This window comes from Microcaecilia unicolor, chromosome 5 (assembly GCF_901765095.1).
Source record: "Microcaecilia unicolor chromosome 5, aMicUni1.1, whole genome shotgun sequence".
NCBI lineage: Eukaryota > Metazoa > Chordata > Amphibia > Gymnophiona > Siphonopidae > Microcaecilia > Microcaecilia unicolor.
This window is the reverse complement of record NC_044035.1, coordinates 135,735,178-135,758,938: the sequence shown is the minus strand read 5'-3', so window position 1 is coordinate 135,758,938 and position 23,761 is coordinate 135,735,178. Positions and strand designations below refer to the sequence as shown.

Here is a 23,761-nt window from a genome sequence, read left to right as displayed (position 1 = left end):
ATATACAGAATTTAGTCCTAAATGCATGCAAGCACATTTCTGTAAATTTGAATGCATGCTCATACATTGGCCTCAATATTTGCAATGGGCTTTGTTTGGAAAATAATTAGTCCCCAAAACAGTAACATGAAGCATTCCATTATGTCATTTCAATTATCAAAATAAGAAATTACACTGCTGATATCCACCTTACCTTTGGGTCAGAAAATAATTAGAGAATTATTAAAATTATATGGGTGAGGTTAAACTCCTATTCGCTATTCAAAGGCTCCACCAAGGCACACTTGATGACCATTCGTCACAGGGAGTAACAGTATTTGTGTATATAAATGCATGTTTTTGAAGACAAGTTTAAAGCTAAAAAGAATCACTCTTCTGGTTCTGTACTGTTCTACACAGGAAAAGACAAACATGTCTTCCAAAAGTGGTAGTGGTGGTAACCAATGGAATCAGCAGACTTCATCTCAACAGAATCAAGGCAACAACTCATGCCAAAATAAAGGACAAAGCCATGATTGTAAGTTGTATTTAATTATCATGCAATACATTGATTTTGTTAAGGATGCAGTATTGATTCTTTTTGATGTAAGATGAAAAGTTTGTTATTTTAAATGATATCCTTCTGGACCTCTGATCTGCAAAATATTCCACTGGCAGAGTAACTGCAATATATTACATTCAAAGAAATAAACATAAAAATAAATAGCATAATGCTATGCGGGAAACCTGGGTAAAATTTGCAAACCCAGTTGATAGCCTGTACTGGGGATGCAGAAACAGTATCATTTATAATTCTTGGAAGGAATGGCCGTCCAATAATCATTGAACTGTGACACCGATCACCCAGATGTGGGGAAGATATATAGAAGGTTTCAAAATAAATAGGGCTTGTGGCCTCTGCCTAAGGATTCTAGCTATGATGGATTGTCTACATGGGAAGAAGTTAAAAATGTGTGAAAAATCCATAATATATTCAAGCAGATTATCATGATTCTTTTTCTGTTTTTGTGCCATCAGATACATCTACAACTGAGCAGGGCAGTGGCTGTGGAGGAAAGAGCTCTCAGGTTGGAGGTGGCTCCTGCCAACAGAATACTCAAACCTCTGGACGTAAGTTTTCATTCATTGCAATACTTTTTCCTTAGAAACTGTTTAAACATTATTGTGTGATCTTTAGAGATGTTTGCATTCATGTTTGCATTTCTGTTCTATATAAGTTTTAATTTATAAAAATATATATTTTTCCATACAAACAGTTTAAAACTGCTGTGTTATCTTTGGGGATGTCTGCATTCATACACACTAACAATATTTTAATACATAGAAAGATGAGTCTATTAAGTGACTATGCAATTTTATTTAATTCCATTCAAGATTAACGGTTAATACTTTAAAGGTATCCTTTAGAATTTAGTGTTGGCCCAAAGCTAGTTTCAACTCCTCTACAAAGTATGAATTTCGAAGTTTTCACTAGTAGCGTTTATAGTCTCTGAATGGAAGGTAAACCCAACAATTAACCTATTGCTCAGATTCAGGAGTCATGCAAATCAAGTGGCCTAAAAATTTGTGATTTGTGGCTTTTGGCCAAGGATTATAAGTACTTGGTTATCCTACAACAAGCTACAAATGAGAAGTATTCTTCAGGAACTTGTGAAATAAAAGGTTTTCTCCATAGTAAGGCTCTACAGAATTATATTTCTTATTCTGTTCCCTTCTATTTTATCAGAAACATCCTCATCTGGCCAGGGAAGTGGCTGTGGAGGACAGTGGAGTGAGAGCTCACAAAGCTCTCACCAACAGAAAGGTCAAGGCTCTAGTCGTAAGTTTTAATTCATTATAATACTTTTTACTTAGAAACTATGGAAACACTTGGGGCATATATCCAGATCTCACAGCAAGCAGTTTGCAAACCACTTACCGCTGCAGTCTGAAATAACCTTTGATATTGAATTGTGGGGCATGCATGGCTCATAGCATTGAATATCCGAATATGTGCATCAATATTCAGACTGGTTTTCAGTTAATTTGGCTTGGCTCAACAGCCTTTTTGAATACTGCAGCTAATCAGCTAAGTTGTAGCTTTGCCCAAACTCTTCCCCCACCCCTTTCCTAACATAGCCAATTAGGAAACTGCCAGTGGGTGGGAGTGGGGTGTGTCGATCCCCCAAACTTAGTGAGACACTAGATATTGGGGTGGAGGAGCAAGAAGCTACTGGAGATTCTTTAGACACTGGTGTAAGATGTTTTTCCAGTGGGATGGATAACTTTTGAGGCATCTTGTTCACATTCTTCCTGATACCCTTCAGTTTCCCCATAATAACAATAAGAAAAAACAAACAGAAACAATTCAGTAACTGAGAAGTTTAGGACATGCCAATCTTGAAGAAATATCCTTGGCTTCTCTTGGGCATCAAAGGGGCATCAAAGGGTTGTGCCCCTTTGGTCACACCCCTTTGGAACACATGCTTGCAAACACACATCACGGTAGCAAGTGTGCTTATTTTTTTGCGGGCCTATCCTTTAGGATGACATCACAGGCTTTCCTTCACCACCGCTCTCCAAGGAATCATCCAGGCCCAAAGACCTCTCACCTCAATTGGCAGGTACCACATCTCTCCCAACTCCCCTTTGGCTCCTGTCTTTACAGATATTTGCATTCACAGATATTGAAAACCTTTGAGTACAATGAAAATTGATTGTGTTAGTGACATTGTGATGTTATTAAATTTATTCAAAATAAAAGGCACATCGTTTATTTTTAATGATATATTTCAAGTTCTAGAGATGGCCCAGTTTCCCAATAAGAAGCTGGCATGTTGCTATGTGGAAGATCTGAGTTCCTTTCCTTTGGATCACTGCTGAGTTATATTTGCGATATCTGCATTCATAAACATTAGCAATATTTTAATACATGGAAAGATCAGTCTATTACTGACTACACAATTTTATTTAAAACCATTCAAGAGTAGAGGTTCATAGTTTAAAGGTATCCTTTAGAATTCTGTGTTGGCCCAAAGTTGGTTCCGCTCCTCTACAAAGAATGAATTTGAAATTTTTCACTGGTAGCATTTATAGTCTCTGAATGGAAGGTAAACCCAACAATCAACCTATGGCTCAGATTCAGGATTCATGCAAATCACATGGCCTAAAAATTTGTGATTTGTGGCTTTTTGCCAAGGATATATGTACTTGGCTATCCCATAAAAAGCTATTAATAAGGAGTAATCTTCAGGAACTTGTGAAAAATGTTTTCTTCATTACAAGGCTCCACAGAATTATATTTCTTATTCTGTCCCTTCTATTTTTCAGAAACATCTACATCTGGCCAGGGCAGTGGCTGTGGAGGACAGTGGAGTGAAAGCTCACAGAGCTCTCACCAACAGAAAGGTCAAGACTCTAGTCGTAAGTTTTAATTCATTACAATATTTTTACTTAACTATGGAAAAGTTTGAGGCCCGTATTCAGATCTCACAATAAGCAGTTTGTAAACCACTTACCGCCGCAGTCTGAACTAACCCTTGATATTGAATTGTGGAGCATGCATGGCTCACAGCATTAAACAATATTCAGACTGATGTCCAGTTAATTCGGCTCAGCTCGACAGCCTTTTTGAATACTGCAGCTAATCGGCTAAGTTGTAACTTCCCCCAAACTCTTCCCCCACAGCGTTCCTAACATAGCTAATTAGGAAACTGCCATTTAATGGAGATATTGAGCTGCATTACACATTTAAGTGCCACTGAATATCAGTGGCCGCCCAGCTTAGCTGTGTCTAACCAGGAAAGACCCTCACCTGCCCAGTTAAACTCCTTTGAATATTGGCTCCTATTTTTTTTAATTTGCATTCAAAATTCTTAAATACATCAAAGTGTAGCGAGCAAGAAAAATCCAAAACTACATTAATGAGGAGTGAGGAGAAAAAAGAAAAGAGAGAAATAAAATTCCAAGCACTCTGCAGTTATACATTTGTACATGATCTATCTTAAACCCAGTTAATAAACTGGTCCCCATTCCGGAAACCATTATCACCTTGCTTTTCTTTCTAAAAAAGACATTCTAACTGACTAGGACCAAAGAAAATATAACTTGTATCAGGAAATTTAACTAAGCACCTGCAAGGAAACATCAAGAAGAAACTTGCACCCACTGCAAGCAATTGTGGTTTCAAGTGCAAAAAAATGATTTTGTGTGACTCTAGCTACATAACTATCACTCCCTTAGAGATCCTATGTAATTGTCCCAAGCTCTCTTGAATTCAGATACTGTTTTTTTTTGTCTCTACCACATACACCAAGAGGTCATTCCATGAATTCAACACCCTCTCAGTGAAGAAGTATATCCTCAAGTTACTTCTGAGTCTATCCCCTTTCATCTTCATCCGATTTTCCCTCATACCAGAGCCTGCTTTCAACTGAAAGAAACTTGCCACCTATGTATTTATGCCACATAGGTATTTAAATGTCTCTATCATATCTCCCCTCTCCTACCTTTTTTCTAGGAAAATTAAGAATACGTAAATTCTTATGTTTCATCTGGTTTTCCGTGGCTTCTAATTGCCTATGTAAAACCAGGCTATCTTTAATTCCTGAAGTCCCCACTGCATGTAAAGTACCATACTTAGTGTTTAATATTTCAAATGTTCTTTCATGTTGGTCAAATTGGCCTTTATTTCTCCAACATTCAAGACTATTTAAGAAGAAAATTTGACACTATTTTTTTCAAAACGACTTCCAGACCATACACTATCTTCCACCTATCCACCAAAGTCACCTCTGCTGGAGGAGTAACCTCCTCTAGAGGTAAAGAGTCTTTCCATACAACAGGTTGAGGCAATTGAGAAGGTTCATTTGATAGTAGTGCTACTCAAGCATTATGTGTGGAAGTACCTGTACCCACTGGACTCAGGGAACTCACCAAGGTACCCTTCCTGTTCAATGGACTCAAGAAAGTTCTAAATGGGAGTGGGGTGTGTCTATCCCCCAAACTTAGTGAGACACCAGATATTGGGGTGGAGAAGCAAGAAGCTCCTGTAGATTCTTTAGACAATGGTATAAGATGTTTATCCAATGGGATGGATATCTTTTGAGGCATTTTGTTGGCATTCTTCCTGACACCCTTCCATTTCACCATAATAACAATTAGAAAAACAAACAGAAACAATTCAGTAACTGGAAAATTTAGGACATGCCACTCTTGAAGAAATATCCTTGGCTTCTCTTGGGCTTTAAAGGGGCATCAAAGGGATAGGCCCCTTTGGTAACACCCCTTTGGACCACACACCTGCAACCATGCATCACAGTAGCAAGTGTGCTTATTTGTTTCCGGGCCTGTCCTTTGTGATGACAACACAGGCTTTCCTTCACCACCGCTCTCCAAGGAATCATCCAGGCCCAAAGACCTTTCACCTCAATTGGCAGGTACCACATCTCTTCCAACTCCCCTTTGGCTCCTATCTTTACAGATGTTTGAATTCATAGATATTGAAAACCTTTGAGTACAATGAAAATTGATTGTGTTAGTGACATTGTATTTATTCAAAATAAAAGGCACATGGTTTATTTTTAATGATATATTTCAAGTTCTAGAGATGGCCCAGTTTCCAAATAAAAACATGGCATGCTACTATGTGGAAGATCTGGGTTCCTTTCCTTTGGATCACTGCTGTGTTATCTTTGTGGATGTCTGCATTCATAAACATGAGCAATATTTTAATACATGGAAAGATGAGTCTATTTTATTTAATTTTATTTAATTCTATTAAAGATTAAAGGTTCATAGTTTAAAGGTATCCTTTAGAATTCAGTGTTGGCCCAAAGCTAATTTCAGCTCCTCTAGAAAGAATGAATTTGAAAATTTTCACTGGTCCCATTTATAGTCTCTGAATGGAAGGTAAACCCAACAATTAACCTATGGCTCAGATTTAGGAGGCATGCAAATCAAGTGACCTAAAAAAATGTGATTTGTAGCTTTTGGCCAAGGATTATATGTACTTGGCTATCCCTTAAAAAGCTGCAAATCAGGAGTAATCTTCAGGAACTTGTGAAAAATGTTTTCTTCATTTCAAGGCTCTACAGAATCATATTTCTTATTCTGCTCCCTTTTATTTTATCAGAAACATCCTCATCTGGCCAGGGCAGTGGCTGTGGTGGACAGTGGAATGAGAGCTCACAGAGCTCTCACCAACAGAAAGGTCAAGGCTCTAGTCGTAAGTTTTAATTCAATACAATACTTTTTACTGAGAATGTGTAAAAATTTGATGCCCATATTCAAATCTCACAGTAAGCAGTTTGTAAACCACTTATCGCCGCAGTCTAAAATAACCATCAATATTGAATGGTGAGGCATACATGGCTCACAGCAGTGAATATCCGAGTATATTCACCAATACTCAGACTGGTGTCCAGTTAATTTGGCTCAGCTCAAAAGTCTTTTTGAGTACTGCAGCTAATCGGCTAAGTTGTAGCTTCGCCCAAACTCTTCCCTCACCCTGTTCCTATCCTAACCAATTGGGGAATTGCCAGTTAATGGAGATATTCAGCTGCACTACACATTTAAGTGCCACTGAATATCAGTGACTGTCCAGCTCAGCAATGATTAACCGGGCAAGACCCTCTCCTGCTCAGTTAAACCCCTTTGAATATTGGCTCCTATCTTTTTTTTTTTTAATTTGCATTCATAATTCTTACATATATCAAAGCATAGTGAGCAAGAAAAATCCAAAACCATATTAATGAGGAGTGAGGAGAAAAAAAAGAGAGAAATAACACTCCAAGCAACCTACAGTTTTATATTTGTATATGATCTATCTTAAACCCAATTAATAAACTAGTCCCCACATCTAATTGACATTCCAGAAACTATTATCACCTTGGTTTCATGTGCAAAAAAAGCTTCTAATGATTTTGTGTTGCTCAGTTTCTCAATATCAAGTTAGTATACTGCTATGTAGAGGACCTGGGTTCTTTTCCTTTAGATCACCTGAATTGGCTGTGATGCAGAGTCAGCTTTTACAGTCTTTGGGCAGAAGGGAGATCCACCTGTCACTCAAATAAAGACATATTCTTTCAAAGTTTGAGTTGCTTGTATACCATGTTAAAGAGAGAATTGTGGTTTGTGTCATTTGGCCAAGGACTGTATTATGACAACTTGCATAAGTGAGTTATAGTGGGGCGCAAAATCCAGTAAGCTGTGAATGAAGGCTCTTATTTTCAAATCACAATTCATATTCTGTTCTGTTCATCAGAAATATCTACAACTGGCCAGGGCAGTGGCTGTGGAGGACAGAGCTCTCAGGTTACAGTGAGTGACTCCTGCCAACAGAAAGGACAAAGTTATGGCCGTAAGTTTTAATTCATCATAACATATTTTTCCATAGAAATTGTTCAAAATCTTTTGTAGGATCTTTGGAGATAGTTGTATTTAGAAACATAGCAAAAGATGCTTTAGCTGAATGAATGATTCCTTTATAGAAAGTACCAGGAATAATCTACAGGTGAATATTCAGAATGGTTTATTTGTTTTAATTTCAGAGTTAACCACTTAAATCACTGCCAGTGAAATTTTGGGGCCTATTAAAATTTCTCCACATAATTCTGGGTGGAACGAGGGGCATTGTAAGGGTAAAACAAAATGCATAGGAGTCGTTTTATAAAAAGGGGATCAACATATAGGCACCAAGAATGTGTATAGGACTAGGTTCTACATTTAGGGCTAGATTCCATATATGGCACCTGAAAATTCCGTGAGGCAAAAATTATGCCTATATTTTATAGAATAGGCTTAAATTTTCACACAATATGTAGAATATGCAGAGCACCTCTCCATATAACCAAATTTAGTTGTGGCCATTTACACCATGTTTTACTTGGCGTAAATCCCGATGCCTAAATTAGGCACAGAGAGGGTGTATTCTATAAAAGCACATGGATTTTAGAAATGCCCATGCCCTGCCTATGGTTACACCCCCTTTTCAGCTATATGACTTAGAATTTAAGCGCACCAAGTTACAGAATACACTTATAGCAAGTTGTGCGTGTAAATCTTAATTAATGCCAATTAGTGCTGATAATTGCGTGTTAACATCTAATTGACAGCGCTGATTAGCTAGTTAACCAATTAAGTTACACACACTGTTATAGAATATACTTTGATTTCTGCACAGAAATTAAAGCACAATATATAGAATCCCGTGGATAACATCTAAAAAATTGGTGCCAAAGTGAAATACGCCTAGGAGTATTCTATAAAGCATGTCTAAATTTCTGTGCAGTTTATAGAATGCGCTGAGCGTCCATTTGCACAACTAAATTTAGTCACTGGTAGTTATGCCAAGTAAAACATGGCGTAAATGCCGACACCTAAATTATGCGCAGACCAGGTGTATTCTATTATCATACCATAGATTTTAGAAATGCCCATGTCCCACTCATTCTATGCCTATGGCTATACCCACTTTTCAACTATAAGACAGAATATAAGTGCATCACATTATAGAATACGCTTAGTTCTGCATGAAAATCCTAATTAATGCCAATTAGTCAATAATTACTTGTTAATTGGAAATGATCAGTGCTGATTGTCTTATTTACTAATTACATTGTGCACACAAATCCAAAATACAACTGGATTTGCACACACAACTTAAGTTTTGCTATATAGAATCCTAGGTATAATGTCTAAACTACTAGTATATATTTGTGTATATTTCCACGAGTGTAAATACTAGTATTCCATTTATGTGCTGCTATAAGATGATACCCAAATGTGATAGTGCATAGTTTGAAGTGGGACATTGTAAATTATAGAATAGTATAATTAATGTGTATTTTATTTTTAGCAATCAAGGCACAAACATTTCCAGTAGCTCTATGGCTACTGTAAGTGGTCATGCCTAAAATATAGGTGTACATTTGTCCTGCTTAACTAGTATTCTATAAAGTCAAGTAACACCACACAAATACATTTTCTAACTTTTTTGGTGAAATTTAGCACTGTATATTCAGCCTTCTGTCAACTAGATAAATAGGCAGAAAATTTCTTTACAGTTACTGTGACGATAATTCTATAGATATATAAATATGACAGGAATGCATATAACTGACAGTATACTGTAACTTACATATGTGAGAGGCCTGCTCATTTTTCCACCTATACCTACTTATGTATATGCTCCCTTGCATTTATGCTCTGTGCCATTTATGCTTAATAACACTTATATACCTCACTGGCACTTTCACAGATAAGTGTACACTTATAAGTGCAAGGTGTCCAGTTACTGGACTGCCCATTGTAAGTAGATAAGTATAGTGCAGCCAATGGCATAGGTAGAGTGGGGCGGTGGGGGCGGTCCTCTCCGGGAGCACGCTGCTGGAGGGTGCAGAAAGCAGCCGCGCACCTGTCGGCTCCACTGGTTCCCTGCTCCCTCTGCCCTGGAACAGGTTACTTCCTGTTCTGGGGCAGAGGGAGCAGGGAGCCAGTGGAGCCGACAGGCGCGCGGCTGCTCTCTGCACCCTCCAGCAGCCAAGAATGCACCCGGGGGGGGGGTTGATGCACCGGGGAGGGGGGTGTCATTGCGCCGGGGGGGGGTCAAGCTGCACCCTGGGGGGGGGGGGGGGACGCCGCTGCACCCAGGAGGGAGGGTTGCGCAGCGGCGATCCACCCCGGGTGGCAGTCAATCTAGGATCACCACTGAGTGTAGCTACACAACAATTTAGTGGTATCTGTAGCAAAAGCCATTCAAATCTTCTCAAAATCCTTCACCAAGTACATTGATCATTTTCTCCATTGTTTAATACTGTTATAGATTGATAAATAGCACGATTTCCAATAATTTCACATTCCCTTTATACTTCTTTCCTTCAATGTTGACAATGCTCTGTAATATTTGGAGCAGTAGGTTAAATACCAGTGTGGCCTGGGTTCAAATTTTGCTGATGTTCCCTGTGACTTTGGGCAAGCCAATTCACTATTTATTGTATTGCCTCAGGTACAAGGATATACCTTCTGAACATAAATATAACTCAACTTGAGTTAATCAATAAATACTTTCTCAAATGAACAGCTTGCTGTACTTTAAATACTTATCAAGATCTACCCATGGAATACAATGTATTTGGAAGGGAAAAAGCTTGAGAACCTTTCCTCCACCACTAATTTTGTACGTCTTAGGTGGCAGGATTTCCTAGGGTCAATTGTCTTCACAAGCTTAAAAAACCTTTCCAAAAACAATTGTTAAAACTCCAGTGGTCTTCAATTCTTATGGATCCGAAAAAACAAACGTGACTTCATTAAGAAACCCCCCCCCCCCCTTAGCTTTCAAATATAAAATGCTATTCCACTTCCAATTACACTGACTGTGGCCAAAGTTTCACCACAAAGACTGTTTTAAGGTGTGTCCATTCATTCAGCATTCTTATGCACTCATTTATTCATGACACTGGTTCCCTCCCCATAAAAAGATGTGAGCTAAGTCTACATATTTGTTTCTCCTGTTTTATGTTTAACAATGTGCTTTTAGATCTGAGGAGGCCTTAATGACCTGGTATGTGTGCTACACACTGCAATATGTGAGACATTGTTGTGATTCTGAAGCTTCACAATCAGGTATTCATCTCAGTTAAGATTAGAATACTATAAAATCAGCATTTGCAGACTCTAAGAGGAAGGGACTCCAAATGAAAGCTGAAACAGTGAAACTTACTGTCTAGATGTAGGATTCCCTTCATGGTAAGTGATAGAGAGAATCATAGTATACGGGGAACATCTAGATATAGCTGTGAATGAATATGCAGATGAGACAAAAGAATAATCGAATCATTCTTTCTCTCTTGTGCTTTGCATGGTTAGAATCAAACACTTCTTCCAAGAGTAGCTATGATGGAGGACAGTGCGGTCAGACATCACAGCACTCACAGAGTGGATCTTATGAATCATCCCAAAACAAAGGCCAAGGTAATGATCTGAAGCTTTATATAATCATCATCATCATCATTTTATAAACAATGTAAAATATGCCATATATTTTTGGACTGATTTAAGTTAAAGAACTTCCTCAATAGTGTTTAATGTGATACAGGTATATTACGTTATTTCCATTGTGTTTTTACTAAATTGTACTCGTACTGCAGAGATCCACATTTTATTTTTATATTTATTTTTAACAAGAGCCTGACCACTTTATACTATGCTAAACCTAACAACCTTTTTGTAAAAGATTAAATGAATATTATTCAGAGAGCCATGTGGAGGGGCATAATCGTATGGGGCCGGCCATCTCTAAGGCCGGCCCCGTAAAGCGACATACCAACTGTATTATCGAAACAAGATGGCCGGCCATCTGTCGTTTTGATAATACAGTTGGGGCCAGCCAAATCTCAACATTTGGGCCGGCGTTAGAGATGGTCGCCATCGGTTTCTGGCGATAATGGAAACTAATGGCGACCATCTCAAACCCGGCCAAATCCAATGGATTTGGTCATGGGAGGAGCCAGAATTTGTAGTGCACTGGTCCTTTTCACATGCCAGGACACCAACCGGGCACCCTAGGGGGCACTGCAGTGGACTTCATAAAAAGCTCCCAGGTGCATAGCTCCCTTACTTTGTGTGCTGAGCCCCTCAAAACTCAATACCTAAAACTATGCACCACTACCAAAGCCCTTACGGGTGAAGGGGGGCACCTAGATATGGGTACAGTGGCTTTATGGTGGATTTGGAGGGCTCCCATTTACCACCACAAGTGTAATAGGTGGGGGGGGGGTGGGCCTGGGTCCGCCTGCCTGAAGTGCACTGCAGTACCCACTAAAAACAGCTCCGGGGACCTGCATAGTGCTGTCAGGGAGCTGGGTATGACATTTGAGGCTGGGATAGAGGCTGGCACAAACATTTATAAAATTTGTTTTTTGGGATGGGAGAGGGTTGGTGACCACTGGGGGAGTAAGGGGAGGTGATCCCCGATTCCCTCTGGTGGTCATCTGGTCATTTGGGGCACTTTTTTGAGGCTTGGTCCTAAAAATAAATGGACAAAGTAAAGCCGGCCAAATGCTCGTCAGAGCCGGCCTCTTTTTTCCATTATCGGCCGAAGCTGGACATCTCTTAACCACGCCCCGTCCCAACTGTGATATCCCGCCAACACGCCCCCTTAAACTTTGGCCGGCCCTGCGACGGAAAGCAGTTGAAGCCGGCCAAAATTGGCTTTCGATTATACCGATTTGGCCGGCTTTAGAAAATGGCTGGCCATCTCCCGATTTGTGTCGGAAGATGGCCGGCCTTCTCCCTCGTAAATAGGCAGGATAGTAACCTATAAAGTTTTCATGGGATAGCAAACATCTTCTGCAATATTTACCTAAAAATGCAAATGTGATCTTGGCTTATCTGCATTCATAAATAAACACTGGAAAAAAATTCTATTTATATTGCCAAGGCTGATAACTTCACCTGTTCCTAGCTGTAGAAAACACATATAATAAAAAGGCCACTTTTTATACAGTAATGGTGACATTTAGTCCCTGCCGGAGGACCCCAAGGAGAGTCTGCAAATCCTTGGTAGGCAGTGGGAAGTCAGAGCCCTTATAATAACAAAAAAAGAGCACCTGTATCTAGTTCCACTTCTCTAGTATGCCATACTCCCTTTAAAAAAAGTTTGCTTCTAGCTTGGCCATCCTTCCTTTCCTATCCTTTCCTTACCATTGTTCCCAGGCTTACCCAAAATATCTGTTTCTCCACTTGCTTTTTCTCTAGATGTTTGACATACAAATAAAAAAATAGAAGGGATTTACACATTGGGACATAACAGAGTTGAAGTAAGAAGCAACTTCTGCATTCACAATTGTCTGTTCTTTTAACTTGAAGCATGTGAATCTTTGCTGGTGGCTCAAGGCCAGGGTTCCTCTCATGTGTATGACGGATGTGATAAATTAATAAATTGCATTAAACTACAAGAAAATATTAATAAATAATCCTTATATAGGACAGGAAGTAATGGGAAGTTGGCAGGGAAGCCTGAGAAAGTGTGATCAGGTATGCTTCCACTAATTCTGTGGCTCTTTTTCCAGGTGGATGTCAAAACACAGACCAGCAGAAACAATGCTCAGGTGGATCAAAGAAGTAAATATGCAACACTGCAATTCCTCTTTCCAGAAATCAGAATCAAGCATGTTACCCTCTGCGTTTAAATTTGCAATCATTCTAATTTCAAATGATTAATCTTTAATATTAGTTCCAAGCATTTTGTCATCAAAATGTAGTAGTTGATTCACATATAATTTCCCTGACACATTAAAGCAATCCTAAAGCATATATTTCTCTGCTGGTCTCTTAATATAAAATATACTTTATTTATTTGGAATTATTAACTGCCTTTATGAAGATATTCACCGAAGACAGTACAGCAGGTAAAGTTTAATATAAAAATTATGGTGTTCAAATATAAGCATAATCAATGAGGTAAACTAGGAAATGGCAAATTGTAACTTAGTAATAGGACTAACATGATACAGTATCAGAAATATACATATTTAACAGTACTAAACAATCATATGATAAATGTCAGTACAATATAAATACAATAATAGACAGCATGGAAGAATATTCAAATAACATAAATATGATGCTGATGCTGTCTTACAGAATGAATGATCTTACTATGTAGTTGAGGAGGCAAGTGCAGTAGAGATATATAGACATGGACAAGATGGATAGTACAAAGTCAATTGGGATAAATAGACGGGTGACTAAACTGAAGGCACATTATATGTACAGTTGAAAAAAAATATAAGGAAGTTATCTAAGTTATTGGGTGTACATCAAGATAGTCCAAGTATAAAGCAAGTGGATAGTCAGTCACCACAAGTATTAAAGGCTTGGGAGAAGAGCCAGATTTTCACCTGCCTCCTAAAGTAGAGGTAGTATTGAGTTAGATGTAGCCCTTCTAGGAGTAAGTTTCAGAGTGTAGGGGCTACTCCTGAGAAGGCTCATTGAATAATAACATCTTCACACCATTCTCACACAAGTTAATGAGGCTCAACGTCATTCAGGTGGGTTTCCTGCAGGAGGGCAATGGTTGCATGATAGCTCTGCAAAACAGTTTTTGTTTTCATTTATTACGTCAATATTTCAAATTATAATGCCAGTTGCACTCATGATCCATTGATCCTAGGACTATATAACATATTTCACCTCCCATCATTACCATATCAACATTTCCAGCAAAGATACGCTCAATAAGATTACAGTGTGATTGGGCTACTGCTGTAACTTGTTCTTGTTGAGCATTTTCAGATCACATATTTGAGATCATGCTTAATAGTCCCCATCTCCTCTCCCTCCCAAACCGCTCTTTCATCAATTTGCTTTCCTAATTAGTGTCCCTGAGTCCTACCCCAATATTCATGTGTATTGAAACAGATCATTTTTATAAACCCCAAACAATACTTCTGATTTCTTGCTTCAAAAATATAGTAACAACAACAATCACTTCAGTTGCCTACTCCCACACCATCATGCTCTTAATCTCCTCATTTTCAGATATACAAATCACACACACAAAGCAATCTGAACTAGCACAATTCAAACAACAAATGGAAATCATTCTCCACATGTAGATTCTACACTTCTAGGCAATTGTTCCATCAGCAATTCTGTTCTCGCTCTCTGACAAAAAGGCATTCCAGCCACCTCCCTCTCTCCAATACATGATGCCATTTAGGAGTGAAGGAACATCTTCTGGAGTCCCAGAGTGTAACTGGATCTAAGTTTTCCCAAAGTCCTGCTTTAGTTAAACATTTCCAGCCCTCTGCTATAGTTGTGACTCGATAAGTTGTTCCACTTATAGTATACAAGCAACAAAGCCCGTTTCGTGAAAAATGAAACGGGCCCTAGGAAGGCTCTCTTCTAAGCGATTTCTCCTCTCTCCCCTGCCCTCCCCTCCATGTCCAGAGATTCTTCCCTCCCCTCCCACCCCATCCCATCCATGTCCAGCGATTCTCCTCTGCCCTGCACTCCCCTCCCCTCCATGCCCTCCCCTCCCCTCCGTGTCCCGTGATTCTGGTCTCCCCTCCATGTCCAGTGATTCTCCTCTGCCCTTCCCTCCAATCTGTGTCCCGCAGTTTTCCCCTCGCCTTCCATCCCATCCATGTCTAGTGATTCTCCCTTCCATATCCAGTGATTCTCCTCTGCCCTGCCCTCCCATCCATGTATACTGCTATGGATTTACAGCCTGTCTCACTGACACAGACTACTCAATAATTACTGTGAATTCTTTTGGATTTGTATTAGGTAAATAAGACCTTTATTAGAGATTCTAAAATCTACAATGATTAAGATATATATACAATGATTAAATCATACAACTAAAAGAAAGCTATAAGACAGATATATACATATTATACATACAACATCACTGGTCAGGAATTTCAGGCCCTTATCTCATCAGCCGGGAAGCCCATTGCAGCGAAAGCCCAGCCTCCTTATGACCAGGAACAAGTCTTTTCTGCGAGATGCGTCCACCCACAGATGAGCCTCAGAGCTCTGCTGCAACAAGCCCCCCCCCCCCTTTTTATTACGCTAAAGCTTATTTTCAGAGCCAAGGAAAATTACAGAATGCTTGAGAATAGGTAAACAAGCCATACTGTGGGAATGTGGTCACATGTTTCCAAGTCCAGGTGGCCAGTCTGAACTCGAAAACAAGAGCCATCCTCTTCTTCACATACCAAATTAATTAGAGCTGTGTCTTATCTTCTGCATTCCAACTTGTTTTCACACAATCAAAGTTAAACAATCATTTTTAAACAGAATTACTTCTAATCACAAATACAGATCCCCGAGTGCATTTGTTGGTCAAGGCAGATAGAGTTGAAAAGCAATCTCTATAATCCTTTTTATTATACCATGTCCAGCAATTCACCCCTCCCCTCCCCCTCCATGGCCAGTGACTCTGTCCTTCCTGCCACCCTGCCTTTAAGCCGTTCATCTTACCTGAGGTTGCAGCAGCGACAGGCTTGGCTCACGTCACCTCCAGCCTTCCCTTGCCTTACATCTGAGTGTCCCGCCCTCCTCTGATGTCATTTCCAGAACCGGAGCCAGGTTGAAGGCGCGGGGGGAGTGAAAGCAGCACGAGAGCAGTCTTCCACCAGCGCCAGCATTCGTTTTCAATGCAACACGTTGGGAAAAAAATAGGCGCCGGCACTGGCGGAACTCCATTTGGGGGAGCGGCCGCTCCCCTGGCACCCACCTAGCTACGCCACTGGACATTTCGTCTTTCCACAAGGGCGGGACATTGAAAGGGAAGGGAACGCTGGAGGTGAGCTGACGTCAGCTTATTTGCATGCTGTTACGAGCCCAATCAGGGAAGCAGAGTGACCAATTATTATATAGAGATAGGACAGCCCTAACAGGAACAACCATTTGTACTTAATCCTTTCTTTCTGGAACAAGGTAGTAACATCTTTCATTTCACGGCGCTTTTGAAGTGTAGTGGAGGAAAGATATTGAAGCAGCTCCAATTACACTCCCTGATAACAGACAGTGCCCAGTGGTCGTGCCTTTTACAACTGTTCCTTTATAGCATAGGTGTGAAGGCAAAGTCTGTTTTAAGTTTAGAAACATTGCTTCCAGATCATTTTTTGTAAGTGCTTCTTCCTGTTTGGAGTGGTCATCACTCTCAAGCTCTGCATCTGAAATTGGGGTGTCTATCATACAGTGTGTCACAGTACTCATGTTCTTTGTGCCACATGTCACTCCAGGCCCATCCTTATCTGCCAATTGAAAGTAATGTTTATTTCATTTGATTTCTTTTGAGATATACAGTGGTGGAAATAAGTATTTGATCCCTTGCTGATTTTGTAAGTTTGCCCACTGACAAAGACATGAGCAGCCCATAATTGAAGGGTAGGTTATTGGTAACAGTGAGAGATAGCACATCACAAATTAAATCCGGAAAATCACATTGTGGAAAGTATATGAATTTATTTGCATTCTGCAGAGGGAAATAAGTATTTGATCCCCCACCAACCAGTAAGAGATCTGGCCCCTACAGACCAGGTAGATGCTCCAAATCAACTCGTTACCTGCATGACAGACAGCTGTCGGCAATGGTCACCTGTATGAAAGACACCTGTCCACAGACTCAGTGAATCAGTCAGACTCTAACCTCTACAAAATGGCCAAGAGCAAGGAGCTGTCTAAGGATGTCAGGGACAAGATCATACACCTGCACAAGGCTGGAATGGGCTACAAAACCATCAGTAAGACGCTGGGCGAGAAGGAGACAACTGTTGGTGCCATAGTAAGAAAATGGAAGAAGTACAAAATGACTGTCAATCGACAAAGATCTGGGGCTCCACGCAAAATCTCACCTCGTGGGGTATCCTTGATCATGAGGAAGGTTAGAAATCAGCCTACAACTACAAGGGGGGAACTTGTCAATGATCTCAAGGCAGCTGGGACCACTGTCACCACGAAAACCATTGGTAACACATTACGACATAACGGATTGCAATCCTGCAGTGCCCGCAAGGTCCCCCTGCTCCGGAAGGCACATGTGACGGCCCGTCTGAAGTTTGCCAGTGAACACCTGGATGATGCCGAGAGTGATTGGGAGAAGGTGCTGTGGTCAGATGAGACAAAAATTGAGCTCTTTGGCATGAACTCAACTCGCCGTGTTTGGAGGAAGAGAAATGCTGCCTATGACCCAAAGAACACCGTCCCCACTGTCAAGCATGGAGGTGGAAATGTTATGTTTTGGGGGTGTTTCTCTGCTAAGGGCACAGGACTACTTCACCGCATCAATGGGAGAATGGATGGGGCCATGTACCGTACAATTCTGAGTGACAACCTCCTTCCCTCCGCCAGGGCCTTAAAAATGGGTCGTGGCTGGGTCTTCCAGCACGACAATGACCCAAAACATACAGCCAAGGCAACAAAGGAGTGGCTCAGGAAGAAGCACATTAGGGTCATGGAGTGGCCTAGCCAGTCACCAGACCTTAATCCCATTGAAAACTTATGGAGGGAGCTGAAGCTGCGAGTTGCCAAGCGACAGCCCAGAACTCTTAATGATTTAGAGATGATCTGCAAAGAGGAGTGGACCAAAATTCCTCCTGACATGTGTGCAAACCTCATCATCAACTACAGAAGACGTCTGACCGCTGTGCTTGCCAACAAGGGTTTTGCCACCAAGTATTAGGTCTTGTTTGCCAGAGGGATTAAATACTTATTTCCCTCTGCAGAATGCAAATAAATTCATATACTTTCCACAATGTGATTTTCCGGATTTAATTTGTGATGTGCTATCTCTCACTGTTACCAATAACCTACCCTTCAATTATGGGCTGCTCATGTCTTTGTCAGTGGGCAAACTTACAAAATCAGCAAGGGATCAAATACTTATTTCCACCACTGTATCCAGTAGTATTACCAAATTATATTTCACCAAAAGTTCACTCATACTCTGGGAGTTCAGGGATAATTTCTTCTTATATTTATGACACTAAGCTGACTAGTATTAGGGCCTGCCTTCAAAACACAGACTTGGCATTTACTCATGGAAACTTACAATCTCCTATTAATGTTGATCAGCTACATCTCAGGCACACAAGGGCAAGATATGGACAATGAAAGGAATTCTATAAATGGCACTCAAAAATGGGTGCTGGAAAAGATAGGCTCTAAGTGCTATTCAAATTCAGGTCTCCTGCTAGTGCTGAAGGCCTGTAAAATTTGTATGAAAACATGGAGTCTAGTCCAAGAGTCCCAGCAGGGAGGTTATCTTGATTTCACTGGGCAGGGAGAAAGGGGCCTGCAGGCTAGGTACCCACTGAAATCATCTCATTGCTCATCTGGACAGCTACTCCTGGACATTTTAGTTGAAACATAATGTGAACAACATTGTTAATAAAATAATTTTAGTCAATTACGTCACAGAATACATTATCATATGCCCCATATTTAACCTCACATTTACATGAACATTGTTATAAAGGACAGAACCAGCACAAAAATTTCAGACCTTTTACTAAGAAAAGGCTTATGTAGTTGTTGGATTTCACACAAAACGTCAGGGAAATATTGCATGTTATGCATGTCCTCTATGCTGCATTCTAGTAGATGCAGCATTTTCACATGATGACACAGTTCACAAAAATGCTTCAAGTGTGTCTGAACTTTCTCTTCCAGCGCACTGGTACAAACCAGCACCGTGTCCAACTGTGGTCTGCCGTCTCTCCGGTAAGCTCTTGGATAGAGTTTTTGTTCTCCCGAATTAGGTCTTTTACTTTTACTCCTTCATTGAGGCCCCTGAAAGTCAGCTCTGGGTTCTTACCATTGGTCATCTTTCGTGGAGAGGGAGGCTCCATTTTTGATTGTTTGACCCTTTTGAGGCACCCAAAACAAAATCCAATTTTGGAACTCACCATCTTCTAAAAAAAACAAACCAAAAAAACCACAGGAACCACAACAGTTTCACCATCTGAAGGATGAATTCAGATCTTAGGGGGTCTTTTACTAAGGTGCACTCACATTTTTACTGCACGCTAAAATTGTGGGTGTGCTTAACATTAGAGATGCCCATAGGAATGCATTGGCATCTCTAACATTTAGCGCGCCCCAAAAATGTGAGCGCACCTTAGTAAAACGGGGGTCTAAATATCTTGGAGGGTCTTTTACTAAGGTGCGCTCATGCTTTTGGTGTGCGCTAAAATTGGTGGCGCGCTAAATGTTAGAGATGCCAATGCATTCCTATGGGTGTCTTAAACCTTTAGCATGCACCCAATTTTAGCATGCGCTAAAAACGTGAGCGCGCCTTAGTAAAATGCCTTTGGTGTCTTGAGATCAAAGGGTTTAGGCAGCCATCTTGGACAGTGTTCACCAGTGCCCCTATACTAAGACCCCTTTTACTAAGGCAAGCTCACATTTTTAGCGTGTGTTTAAGTTGGGGACACGCTAAATGTTAGACGCTTATGCATTCCTATGGGCGTCTCTAATGTTTAGCGCATGCCCAATTTTAGCATGCGCTAAAAACGTGAGCGTGCCTTAGTAAAAGACTACCTCAAAATTTTATAAGTTGTATGAGTAAGTGGCAGCCCTGCCCATTGCCCACCCCTGTGTATGCCTCCTTGAATTTAGGCACGATGGCACTTAGGTGCTCTTATAGAACAGCACTTAGGAGGAATATTGACATTTGCATGCTTATGTGCACACATGCATGCATCAGTGTCGGTATTTTGTACATTTACACACATAACCCAGATTTTATATATGGTGCCCAGATTTGCACACCCAAATTTGGGCATGATCCTGAGATGCATGTGCAAATGAATTGTTTACCAAGCTCAGAATTATCAATAATTGGGTGCTAACACCCAATTATTGAGGTAATTGGCATCCATAAGAATTTGCATACACATCTGGCTACACACTGTTCTATAGGGCAGTGCCCCAAACTCCCACAGTGCATATCTCAAAAGGGACTGAGTCCTGTCCATTTTCCACCCAAGCTCTACTCATATTCATTGTGGATATCCTGAAAACTTGACTAGCAGGGTGTGTACTGAGGATTGGATTCAGAACCCTTGGTATAAATGGAAGTACAGAAACATATAGAGACATTTCAAATGGTGAGCAAATTATTAGATATATGAGTAGGACGTTTGTGGAAAGTTTATTATTGCTATTAAAGGTCAATATATCCTTGTGTTATTCACTTATAGAACTCCCTCCCATTATATCTTATGAAATATGTTCCTTTAAACATATTTAATGAGTTACTTTTGTGACTGAGGTGTGGAGAAATGTGATTATTTTCTTGCTCAAAGTTTGTGCTAACATCAAGCCTTGATTGTACTCTGTGTGATCTTCCACCCAATTCAAGATGCTAGGAATGTCAGGAGAGTAGCTGTGCATGGCTGTTAAGGCAGAATGTGACTAAAGCACAATGTAATGAAGATGATAATGTGTTAAGCATTAGGGATTAGCTTAGAAATGGGTGTAATTAAGGTTATTTAGTTTCTCCAATACACCCAGAACTTCTCAGCTATCATTTTTAAATCTAGGCTACAAATATTTTTTTTTCACTCGACTCAGCAAATAAAAATGTCAAATGTTTTTTTAAAGTCCTGACTGGGTGTGAATTAAGGCCGTAGGGATTTCCTTAACTAGCTCAGAACCCTTTGCTAGAAAACTTCACCTGCTGCTGAGCTGGAAAATTACCAGCCCAGTTAAAAAAAAAGCTGAAGAATAAATAGAAGAGGGAAGGATTGAAGATGGGAGGACAAAAAAATGAAGGCTAAATGGATGGGCAAGAAAGAGAGGAAGGGAAAGCTGAAAGCTAAGTACATGGGAGAAAAGAATTAAAGTGGGAAGGAGGTAAGGAGAAAACAACACTCTTTCCTGCCTGCTGCTGCTATTCTGCCAGGCATTACTGTGTTTTAAAAATGGCAGCTGAGACTCCCTGAGGCAGTCTCATGAGACTGTTAAGACCCACGAGACTACCATGGGAAGTCTCACTCATTTTGAAAACACAGTGGTGCCATCCGGGTAGAATAGTGGTAGTTGGCAGGAAAAAGTGGGGTTCTTTCCTGCCCCTGAAGAAGCCACTAGACCACCAGGGCCCTTCAAATTAGGACTGGGAAGGGCCCACTGAGGTTCGGGGGACTGTAGTGTGCTGTAGGGGGTGGCAGTAGAGGGGCAGTAGTGTGTGAAAGGAGGCAATGGGCAGCAGCTGGGGGGGGGGGGCAGGGGGCAGCAGCTCAGGGCAGGACCCAATGACCTTTACTGTCCGGGGACCCAGATCACTGCCAGTCTGCCCCTGAACACAGATTTGGTATTTACTCATGGAAACCCCAAATCTCTTGTGACTGTTGATAAAACACGTCCTATGTAGAAACAAAGGCAAGATATAGACCATATTGGTGGCTCCAATAAAGGTAAATGAGCAGGAATATTTACAGAATCTAAACTATAGGAACCCTTCCATGAATGGCTGATCCTTCATTTTTTACACTAGTAGATACAGTATGTTCCGACTCTTCTAATAGAAAATAGCTCGAGAGTAAGCACTGCAACTTTGCACATTCAATACTCAGTTTCATTGCCAAGTCAGTTAAATCACTATCCTGCTTATAATCGAACGAGAAAAACGCCCAAGTTCCGACCTAAATCGGGAGATGGACGTTTATCTCACAAAAACGAATAAAGCGGTATAATCGAAAGGCGATTTTTGGACGTTTTCAACTGCACTCCGTCGCGGATGCGGACAAAGTTGATGGGGGCGTGTCAGAGGTGTGGCGAAGGCGGAACTGGGGCGTGGTTATCTGCCGAACAAAGATGGGCGCATTTCACCGATAATGGGAAAAAAGTATGCGTTTTTAGCTAGAATTTAGGACACTTTTCCTGGACCCTGTTTTTTCACGAATAAGGCCCCAAAAAGTGCCCTAAATGACCAGATGACCACTGGAGGGAATCGGGGATGACCTCCCCTGACTCCCCCAGTGGTCACTAACCCCCTCCCACCACAAAAAATGATGTTTCACAACTTTTTATTTTCACCCTCAAATACCCAGCTCCCTGACAGCAGTATGCAGGTCACTGGAGGAGTTGTTAGGGGGTGCAGTGGACTTCAGGCAGGTGGACCCAGGCCCATCCCCCCTACCTGTTACAATTGTGCTGCTTAATGCTTATTAGTCGTCCAACCCCCCCAAACCCACTGTACCCACATGTAGGTGCCCCCCTTCACCCCTTAGGGCTATAGTAATGGTGTAGACTTGTGGGCAGTGGGTTGTAAGGGGGATTTGGGGGGCTCAACACACAAGGGAAGGGTGCTATGCACCTGGGAGCTCTTTTACCTTTTTTTTTTGGTTTTGTAAAAGTGCCCCCTAGGGTGCCCGGTTGATGTCCTGGCATGTGAGGGGGACCAGTGCACTACGAATCCTGGCCCCTCCCACGAACAAATGCCTTGGATTTATTCGTTTTTGAGCTGGGCGCTTTCATTTTCCATTATCGCTGAAAAACAAAAACGCCCAGCTCACACATTGTTGAATAAAACATGGGCGTCTATTTTTTCCCAAAATACGGTTCGGTCCACCCCTTCACGGACCCGTTCTTGGAGATAAACGCCCATGGAGATAGGCGTTTTCGTTCAATTATGCCCCTCCATGAATAGCAACTCTTAAGAATTTACCATACCTAGGCCTATTGCTGAATAAAGCAGGGTTATTAGAAGGGGCAGGCAGTATTGTTGACAATCCAGGTTGCTAAATTGGCGGGTAGTTGCAGGCCATGACGGGGGGGGGGGGGGGGGGGAACGGGACACCATTCACTATAATATCAATAGATTCACTACAGAGCATGCCATGTTCTTAGAGGAGGACTGCCGTTACACTTTTACAAAAATGTATGCCATATGCTCCATCATCACACTGTCTGGGGTGTCAATCAGCCTGTGAAAGTTCTGGGAGAGGGATGCAGAAAAGAGCAACTTTTGCTTCTCTAAGGCACCCTAACAATACAATTCTTGACAGATCATTTTGGATTATCATCAATTTATGTGAACATTTTACTGAAAATCCATATGAAGACTGTTACACTAATCTAAATAGGAGCATGTATTATTGTCTTGACTATCCTAAAATAATTAAAAATATATATTTTAATCATCAATCATAATTTTAAAAAGACTTTTCTTGCCACTATGAGCAAATGAGACTCAAAATTAAAACGCTCGAAGTTCTAGTACTAAAACTAGAGGGCAGTCTCTAAAAGCACTTTCTTGTCAGCA

At 40.9% G+C, this 23,761-nt stretch overlaps 1 protein-coding gene across 1 annotated transcript; it reads left to right on the top strand.

The window, feature by feature from the left end:
* The first annotated feature begins 356 nt into the window (after positions 1-356).
* Positions 357-13,281, top strand: LOC115470299 (filaggrin-2-like). The gene is made up of 8 exons (XM_030203341.1): positions 357-517; positions 1,018-1,110; positions 1,727-1,819; positions 3,310-3,402; positions 6,113-6,205; positions 7,244-7,339; positions 10,846-10,950; positions 13,050-13,281. The coding sequence occupies exons 1-8, from the start codon at positions 412-414 to the stop codon at positions 13,103-13,105; spliced, it is 735 nt and encodes a 244-aa protein (XP_030059201.1). The 5' UTR covers positions 357-411; the 3' UTR covers positions 13,106-13,281.
* The last annotated feature ends 10,480 nt before the right edge of the window (positions 13,282-23,761 follow it).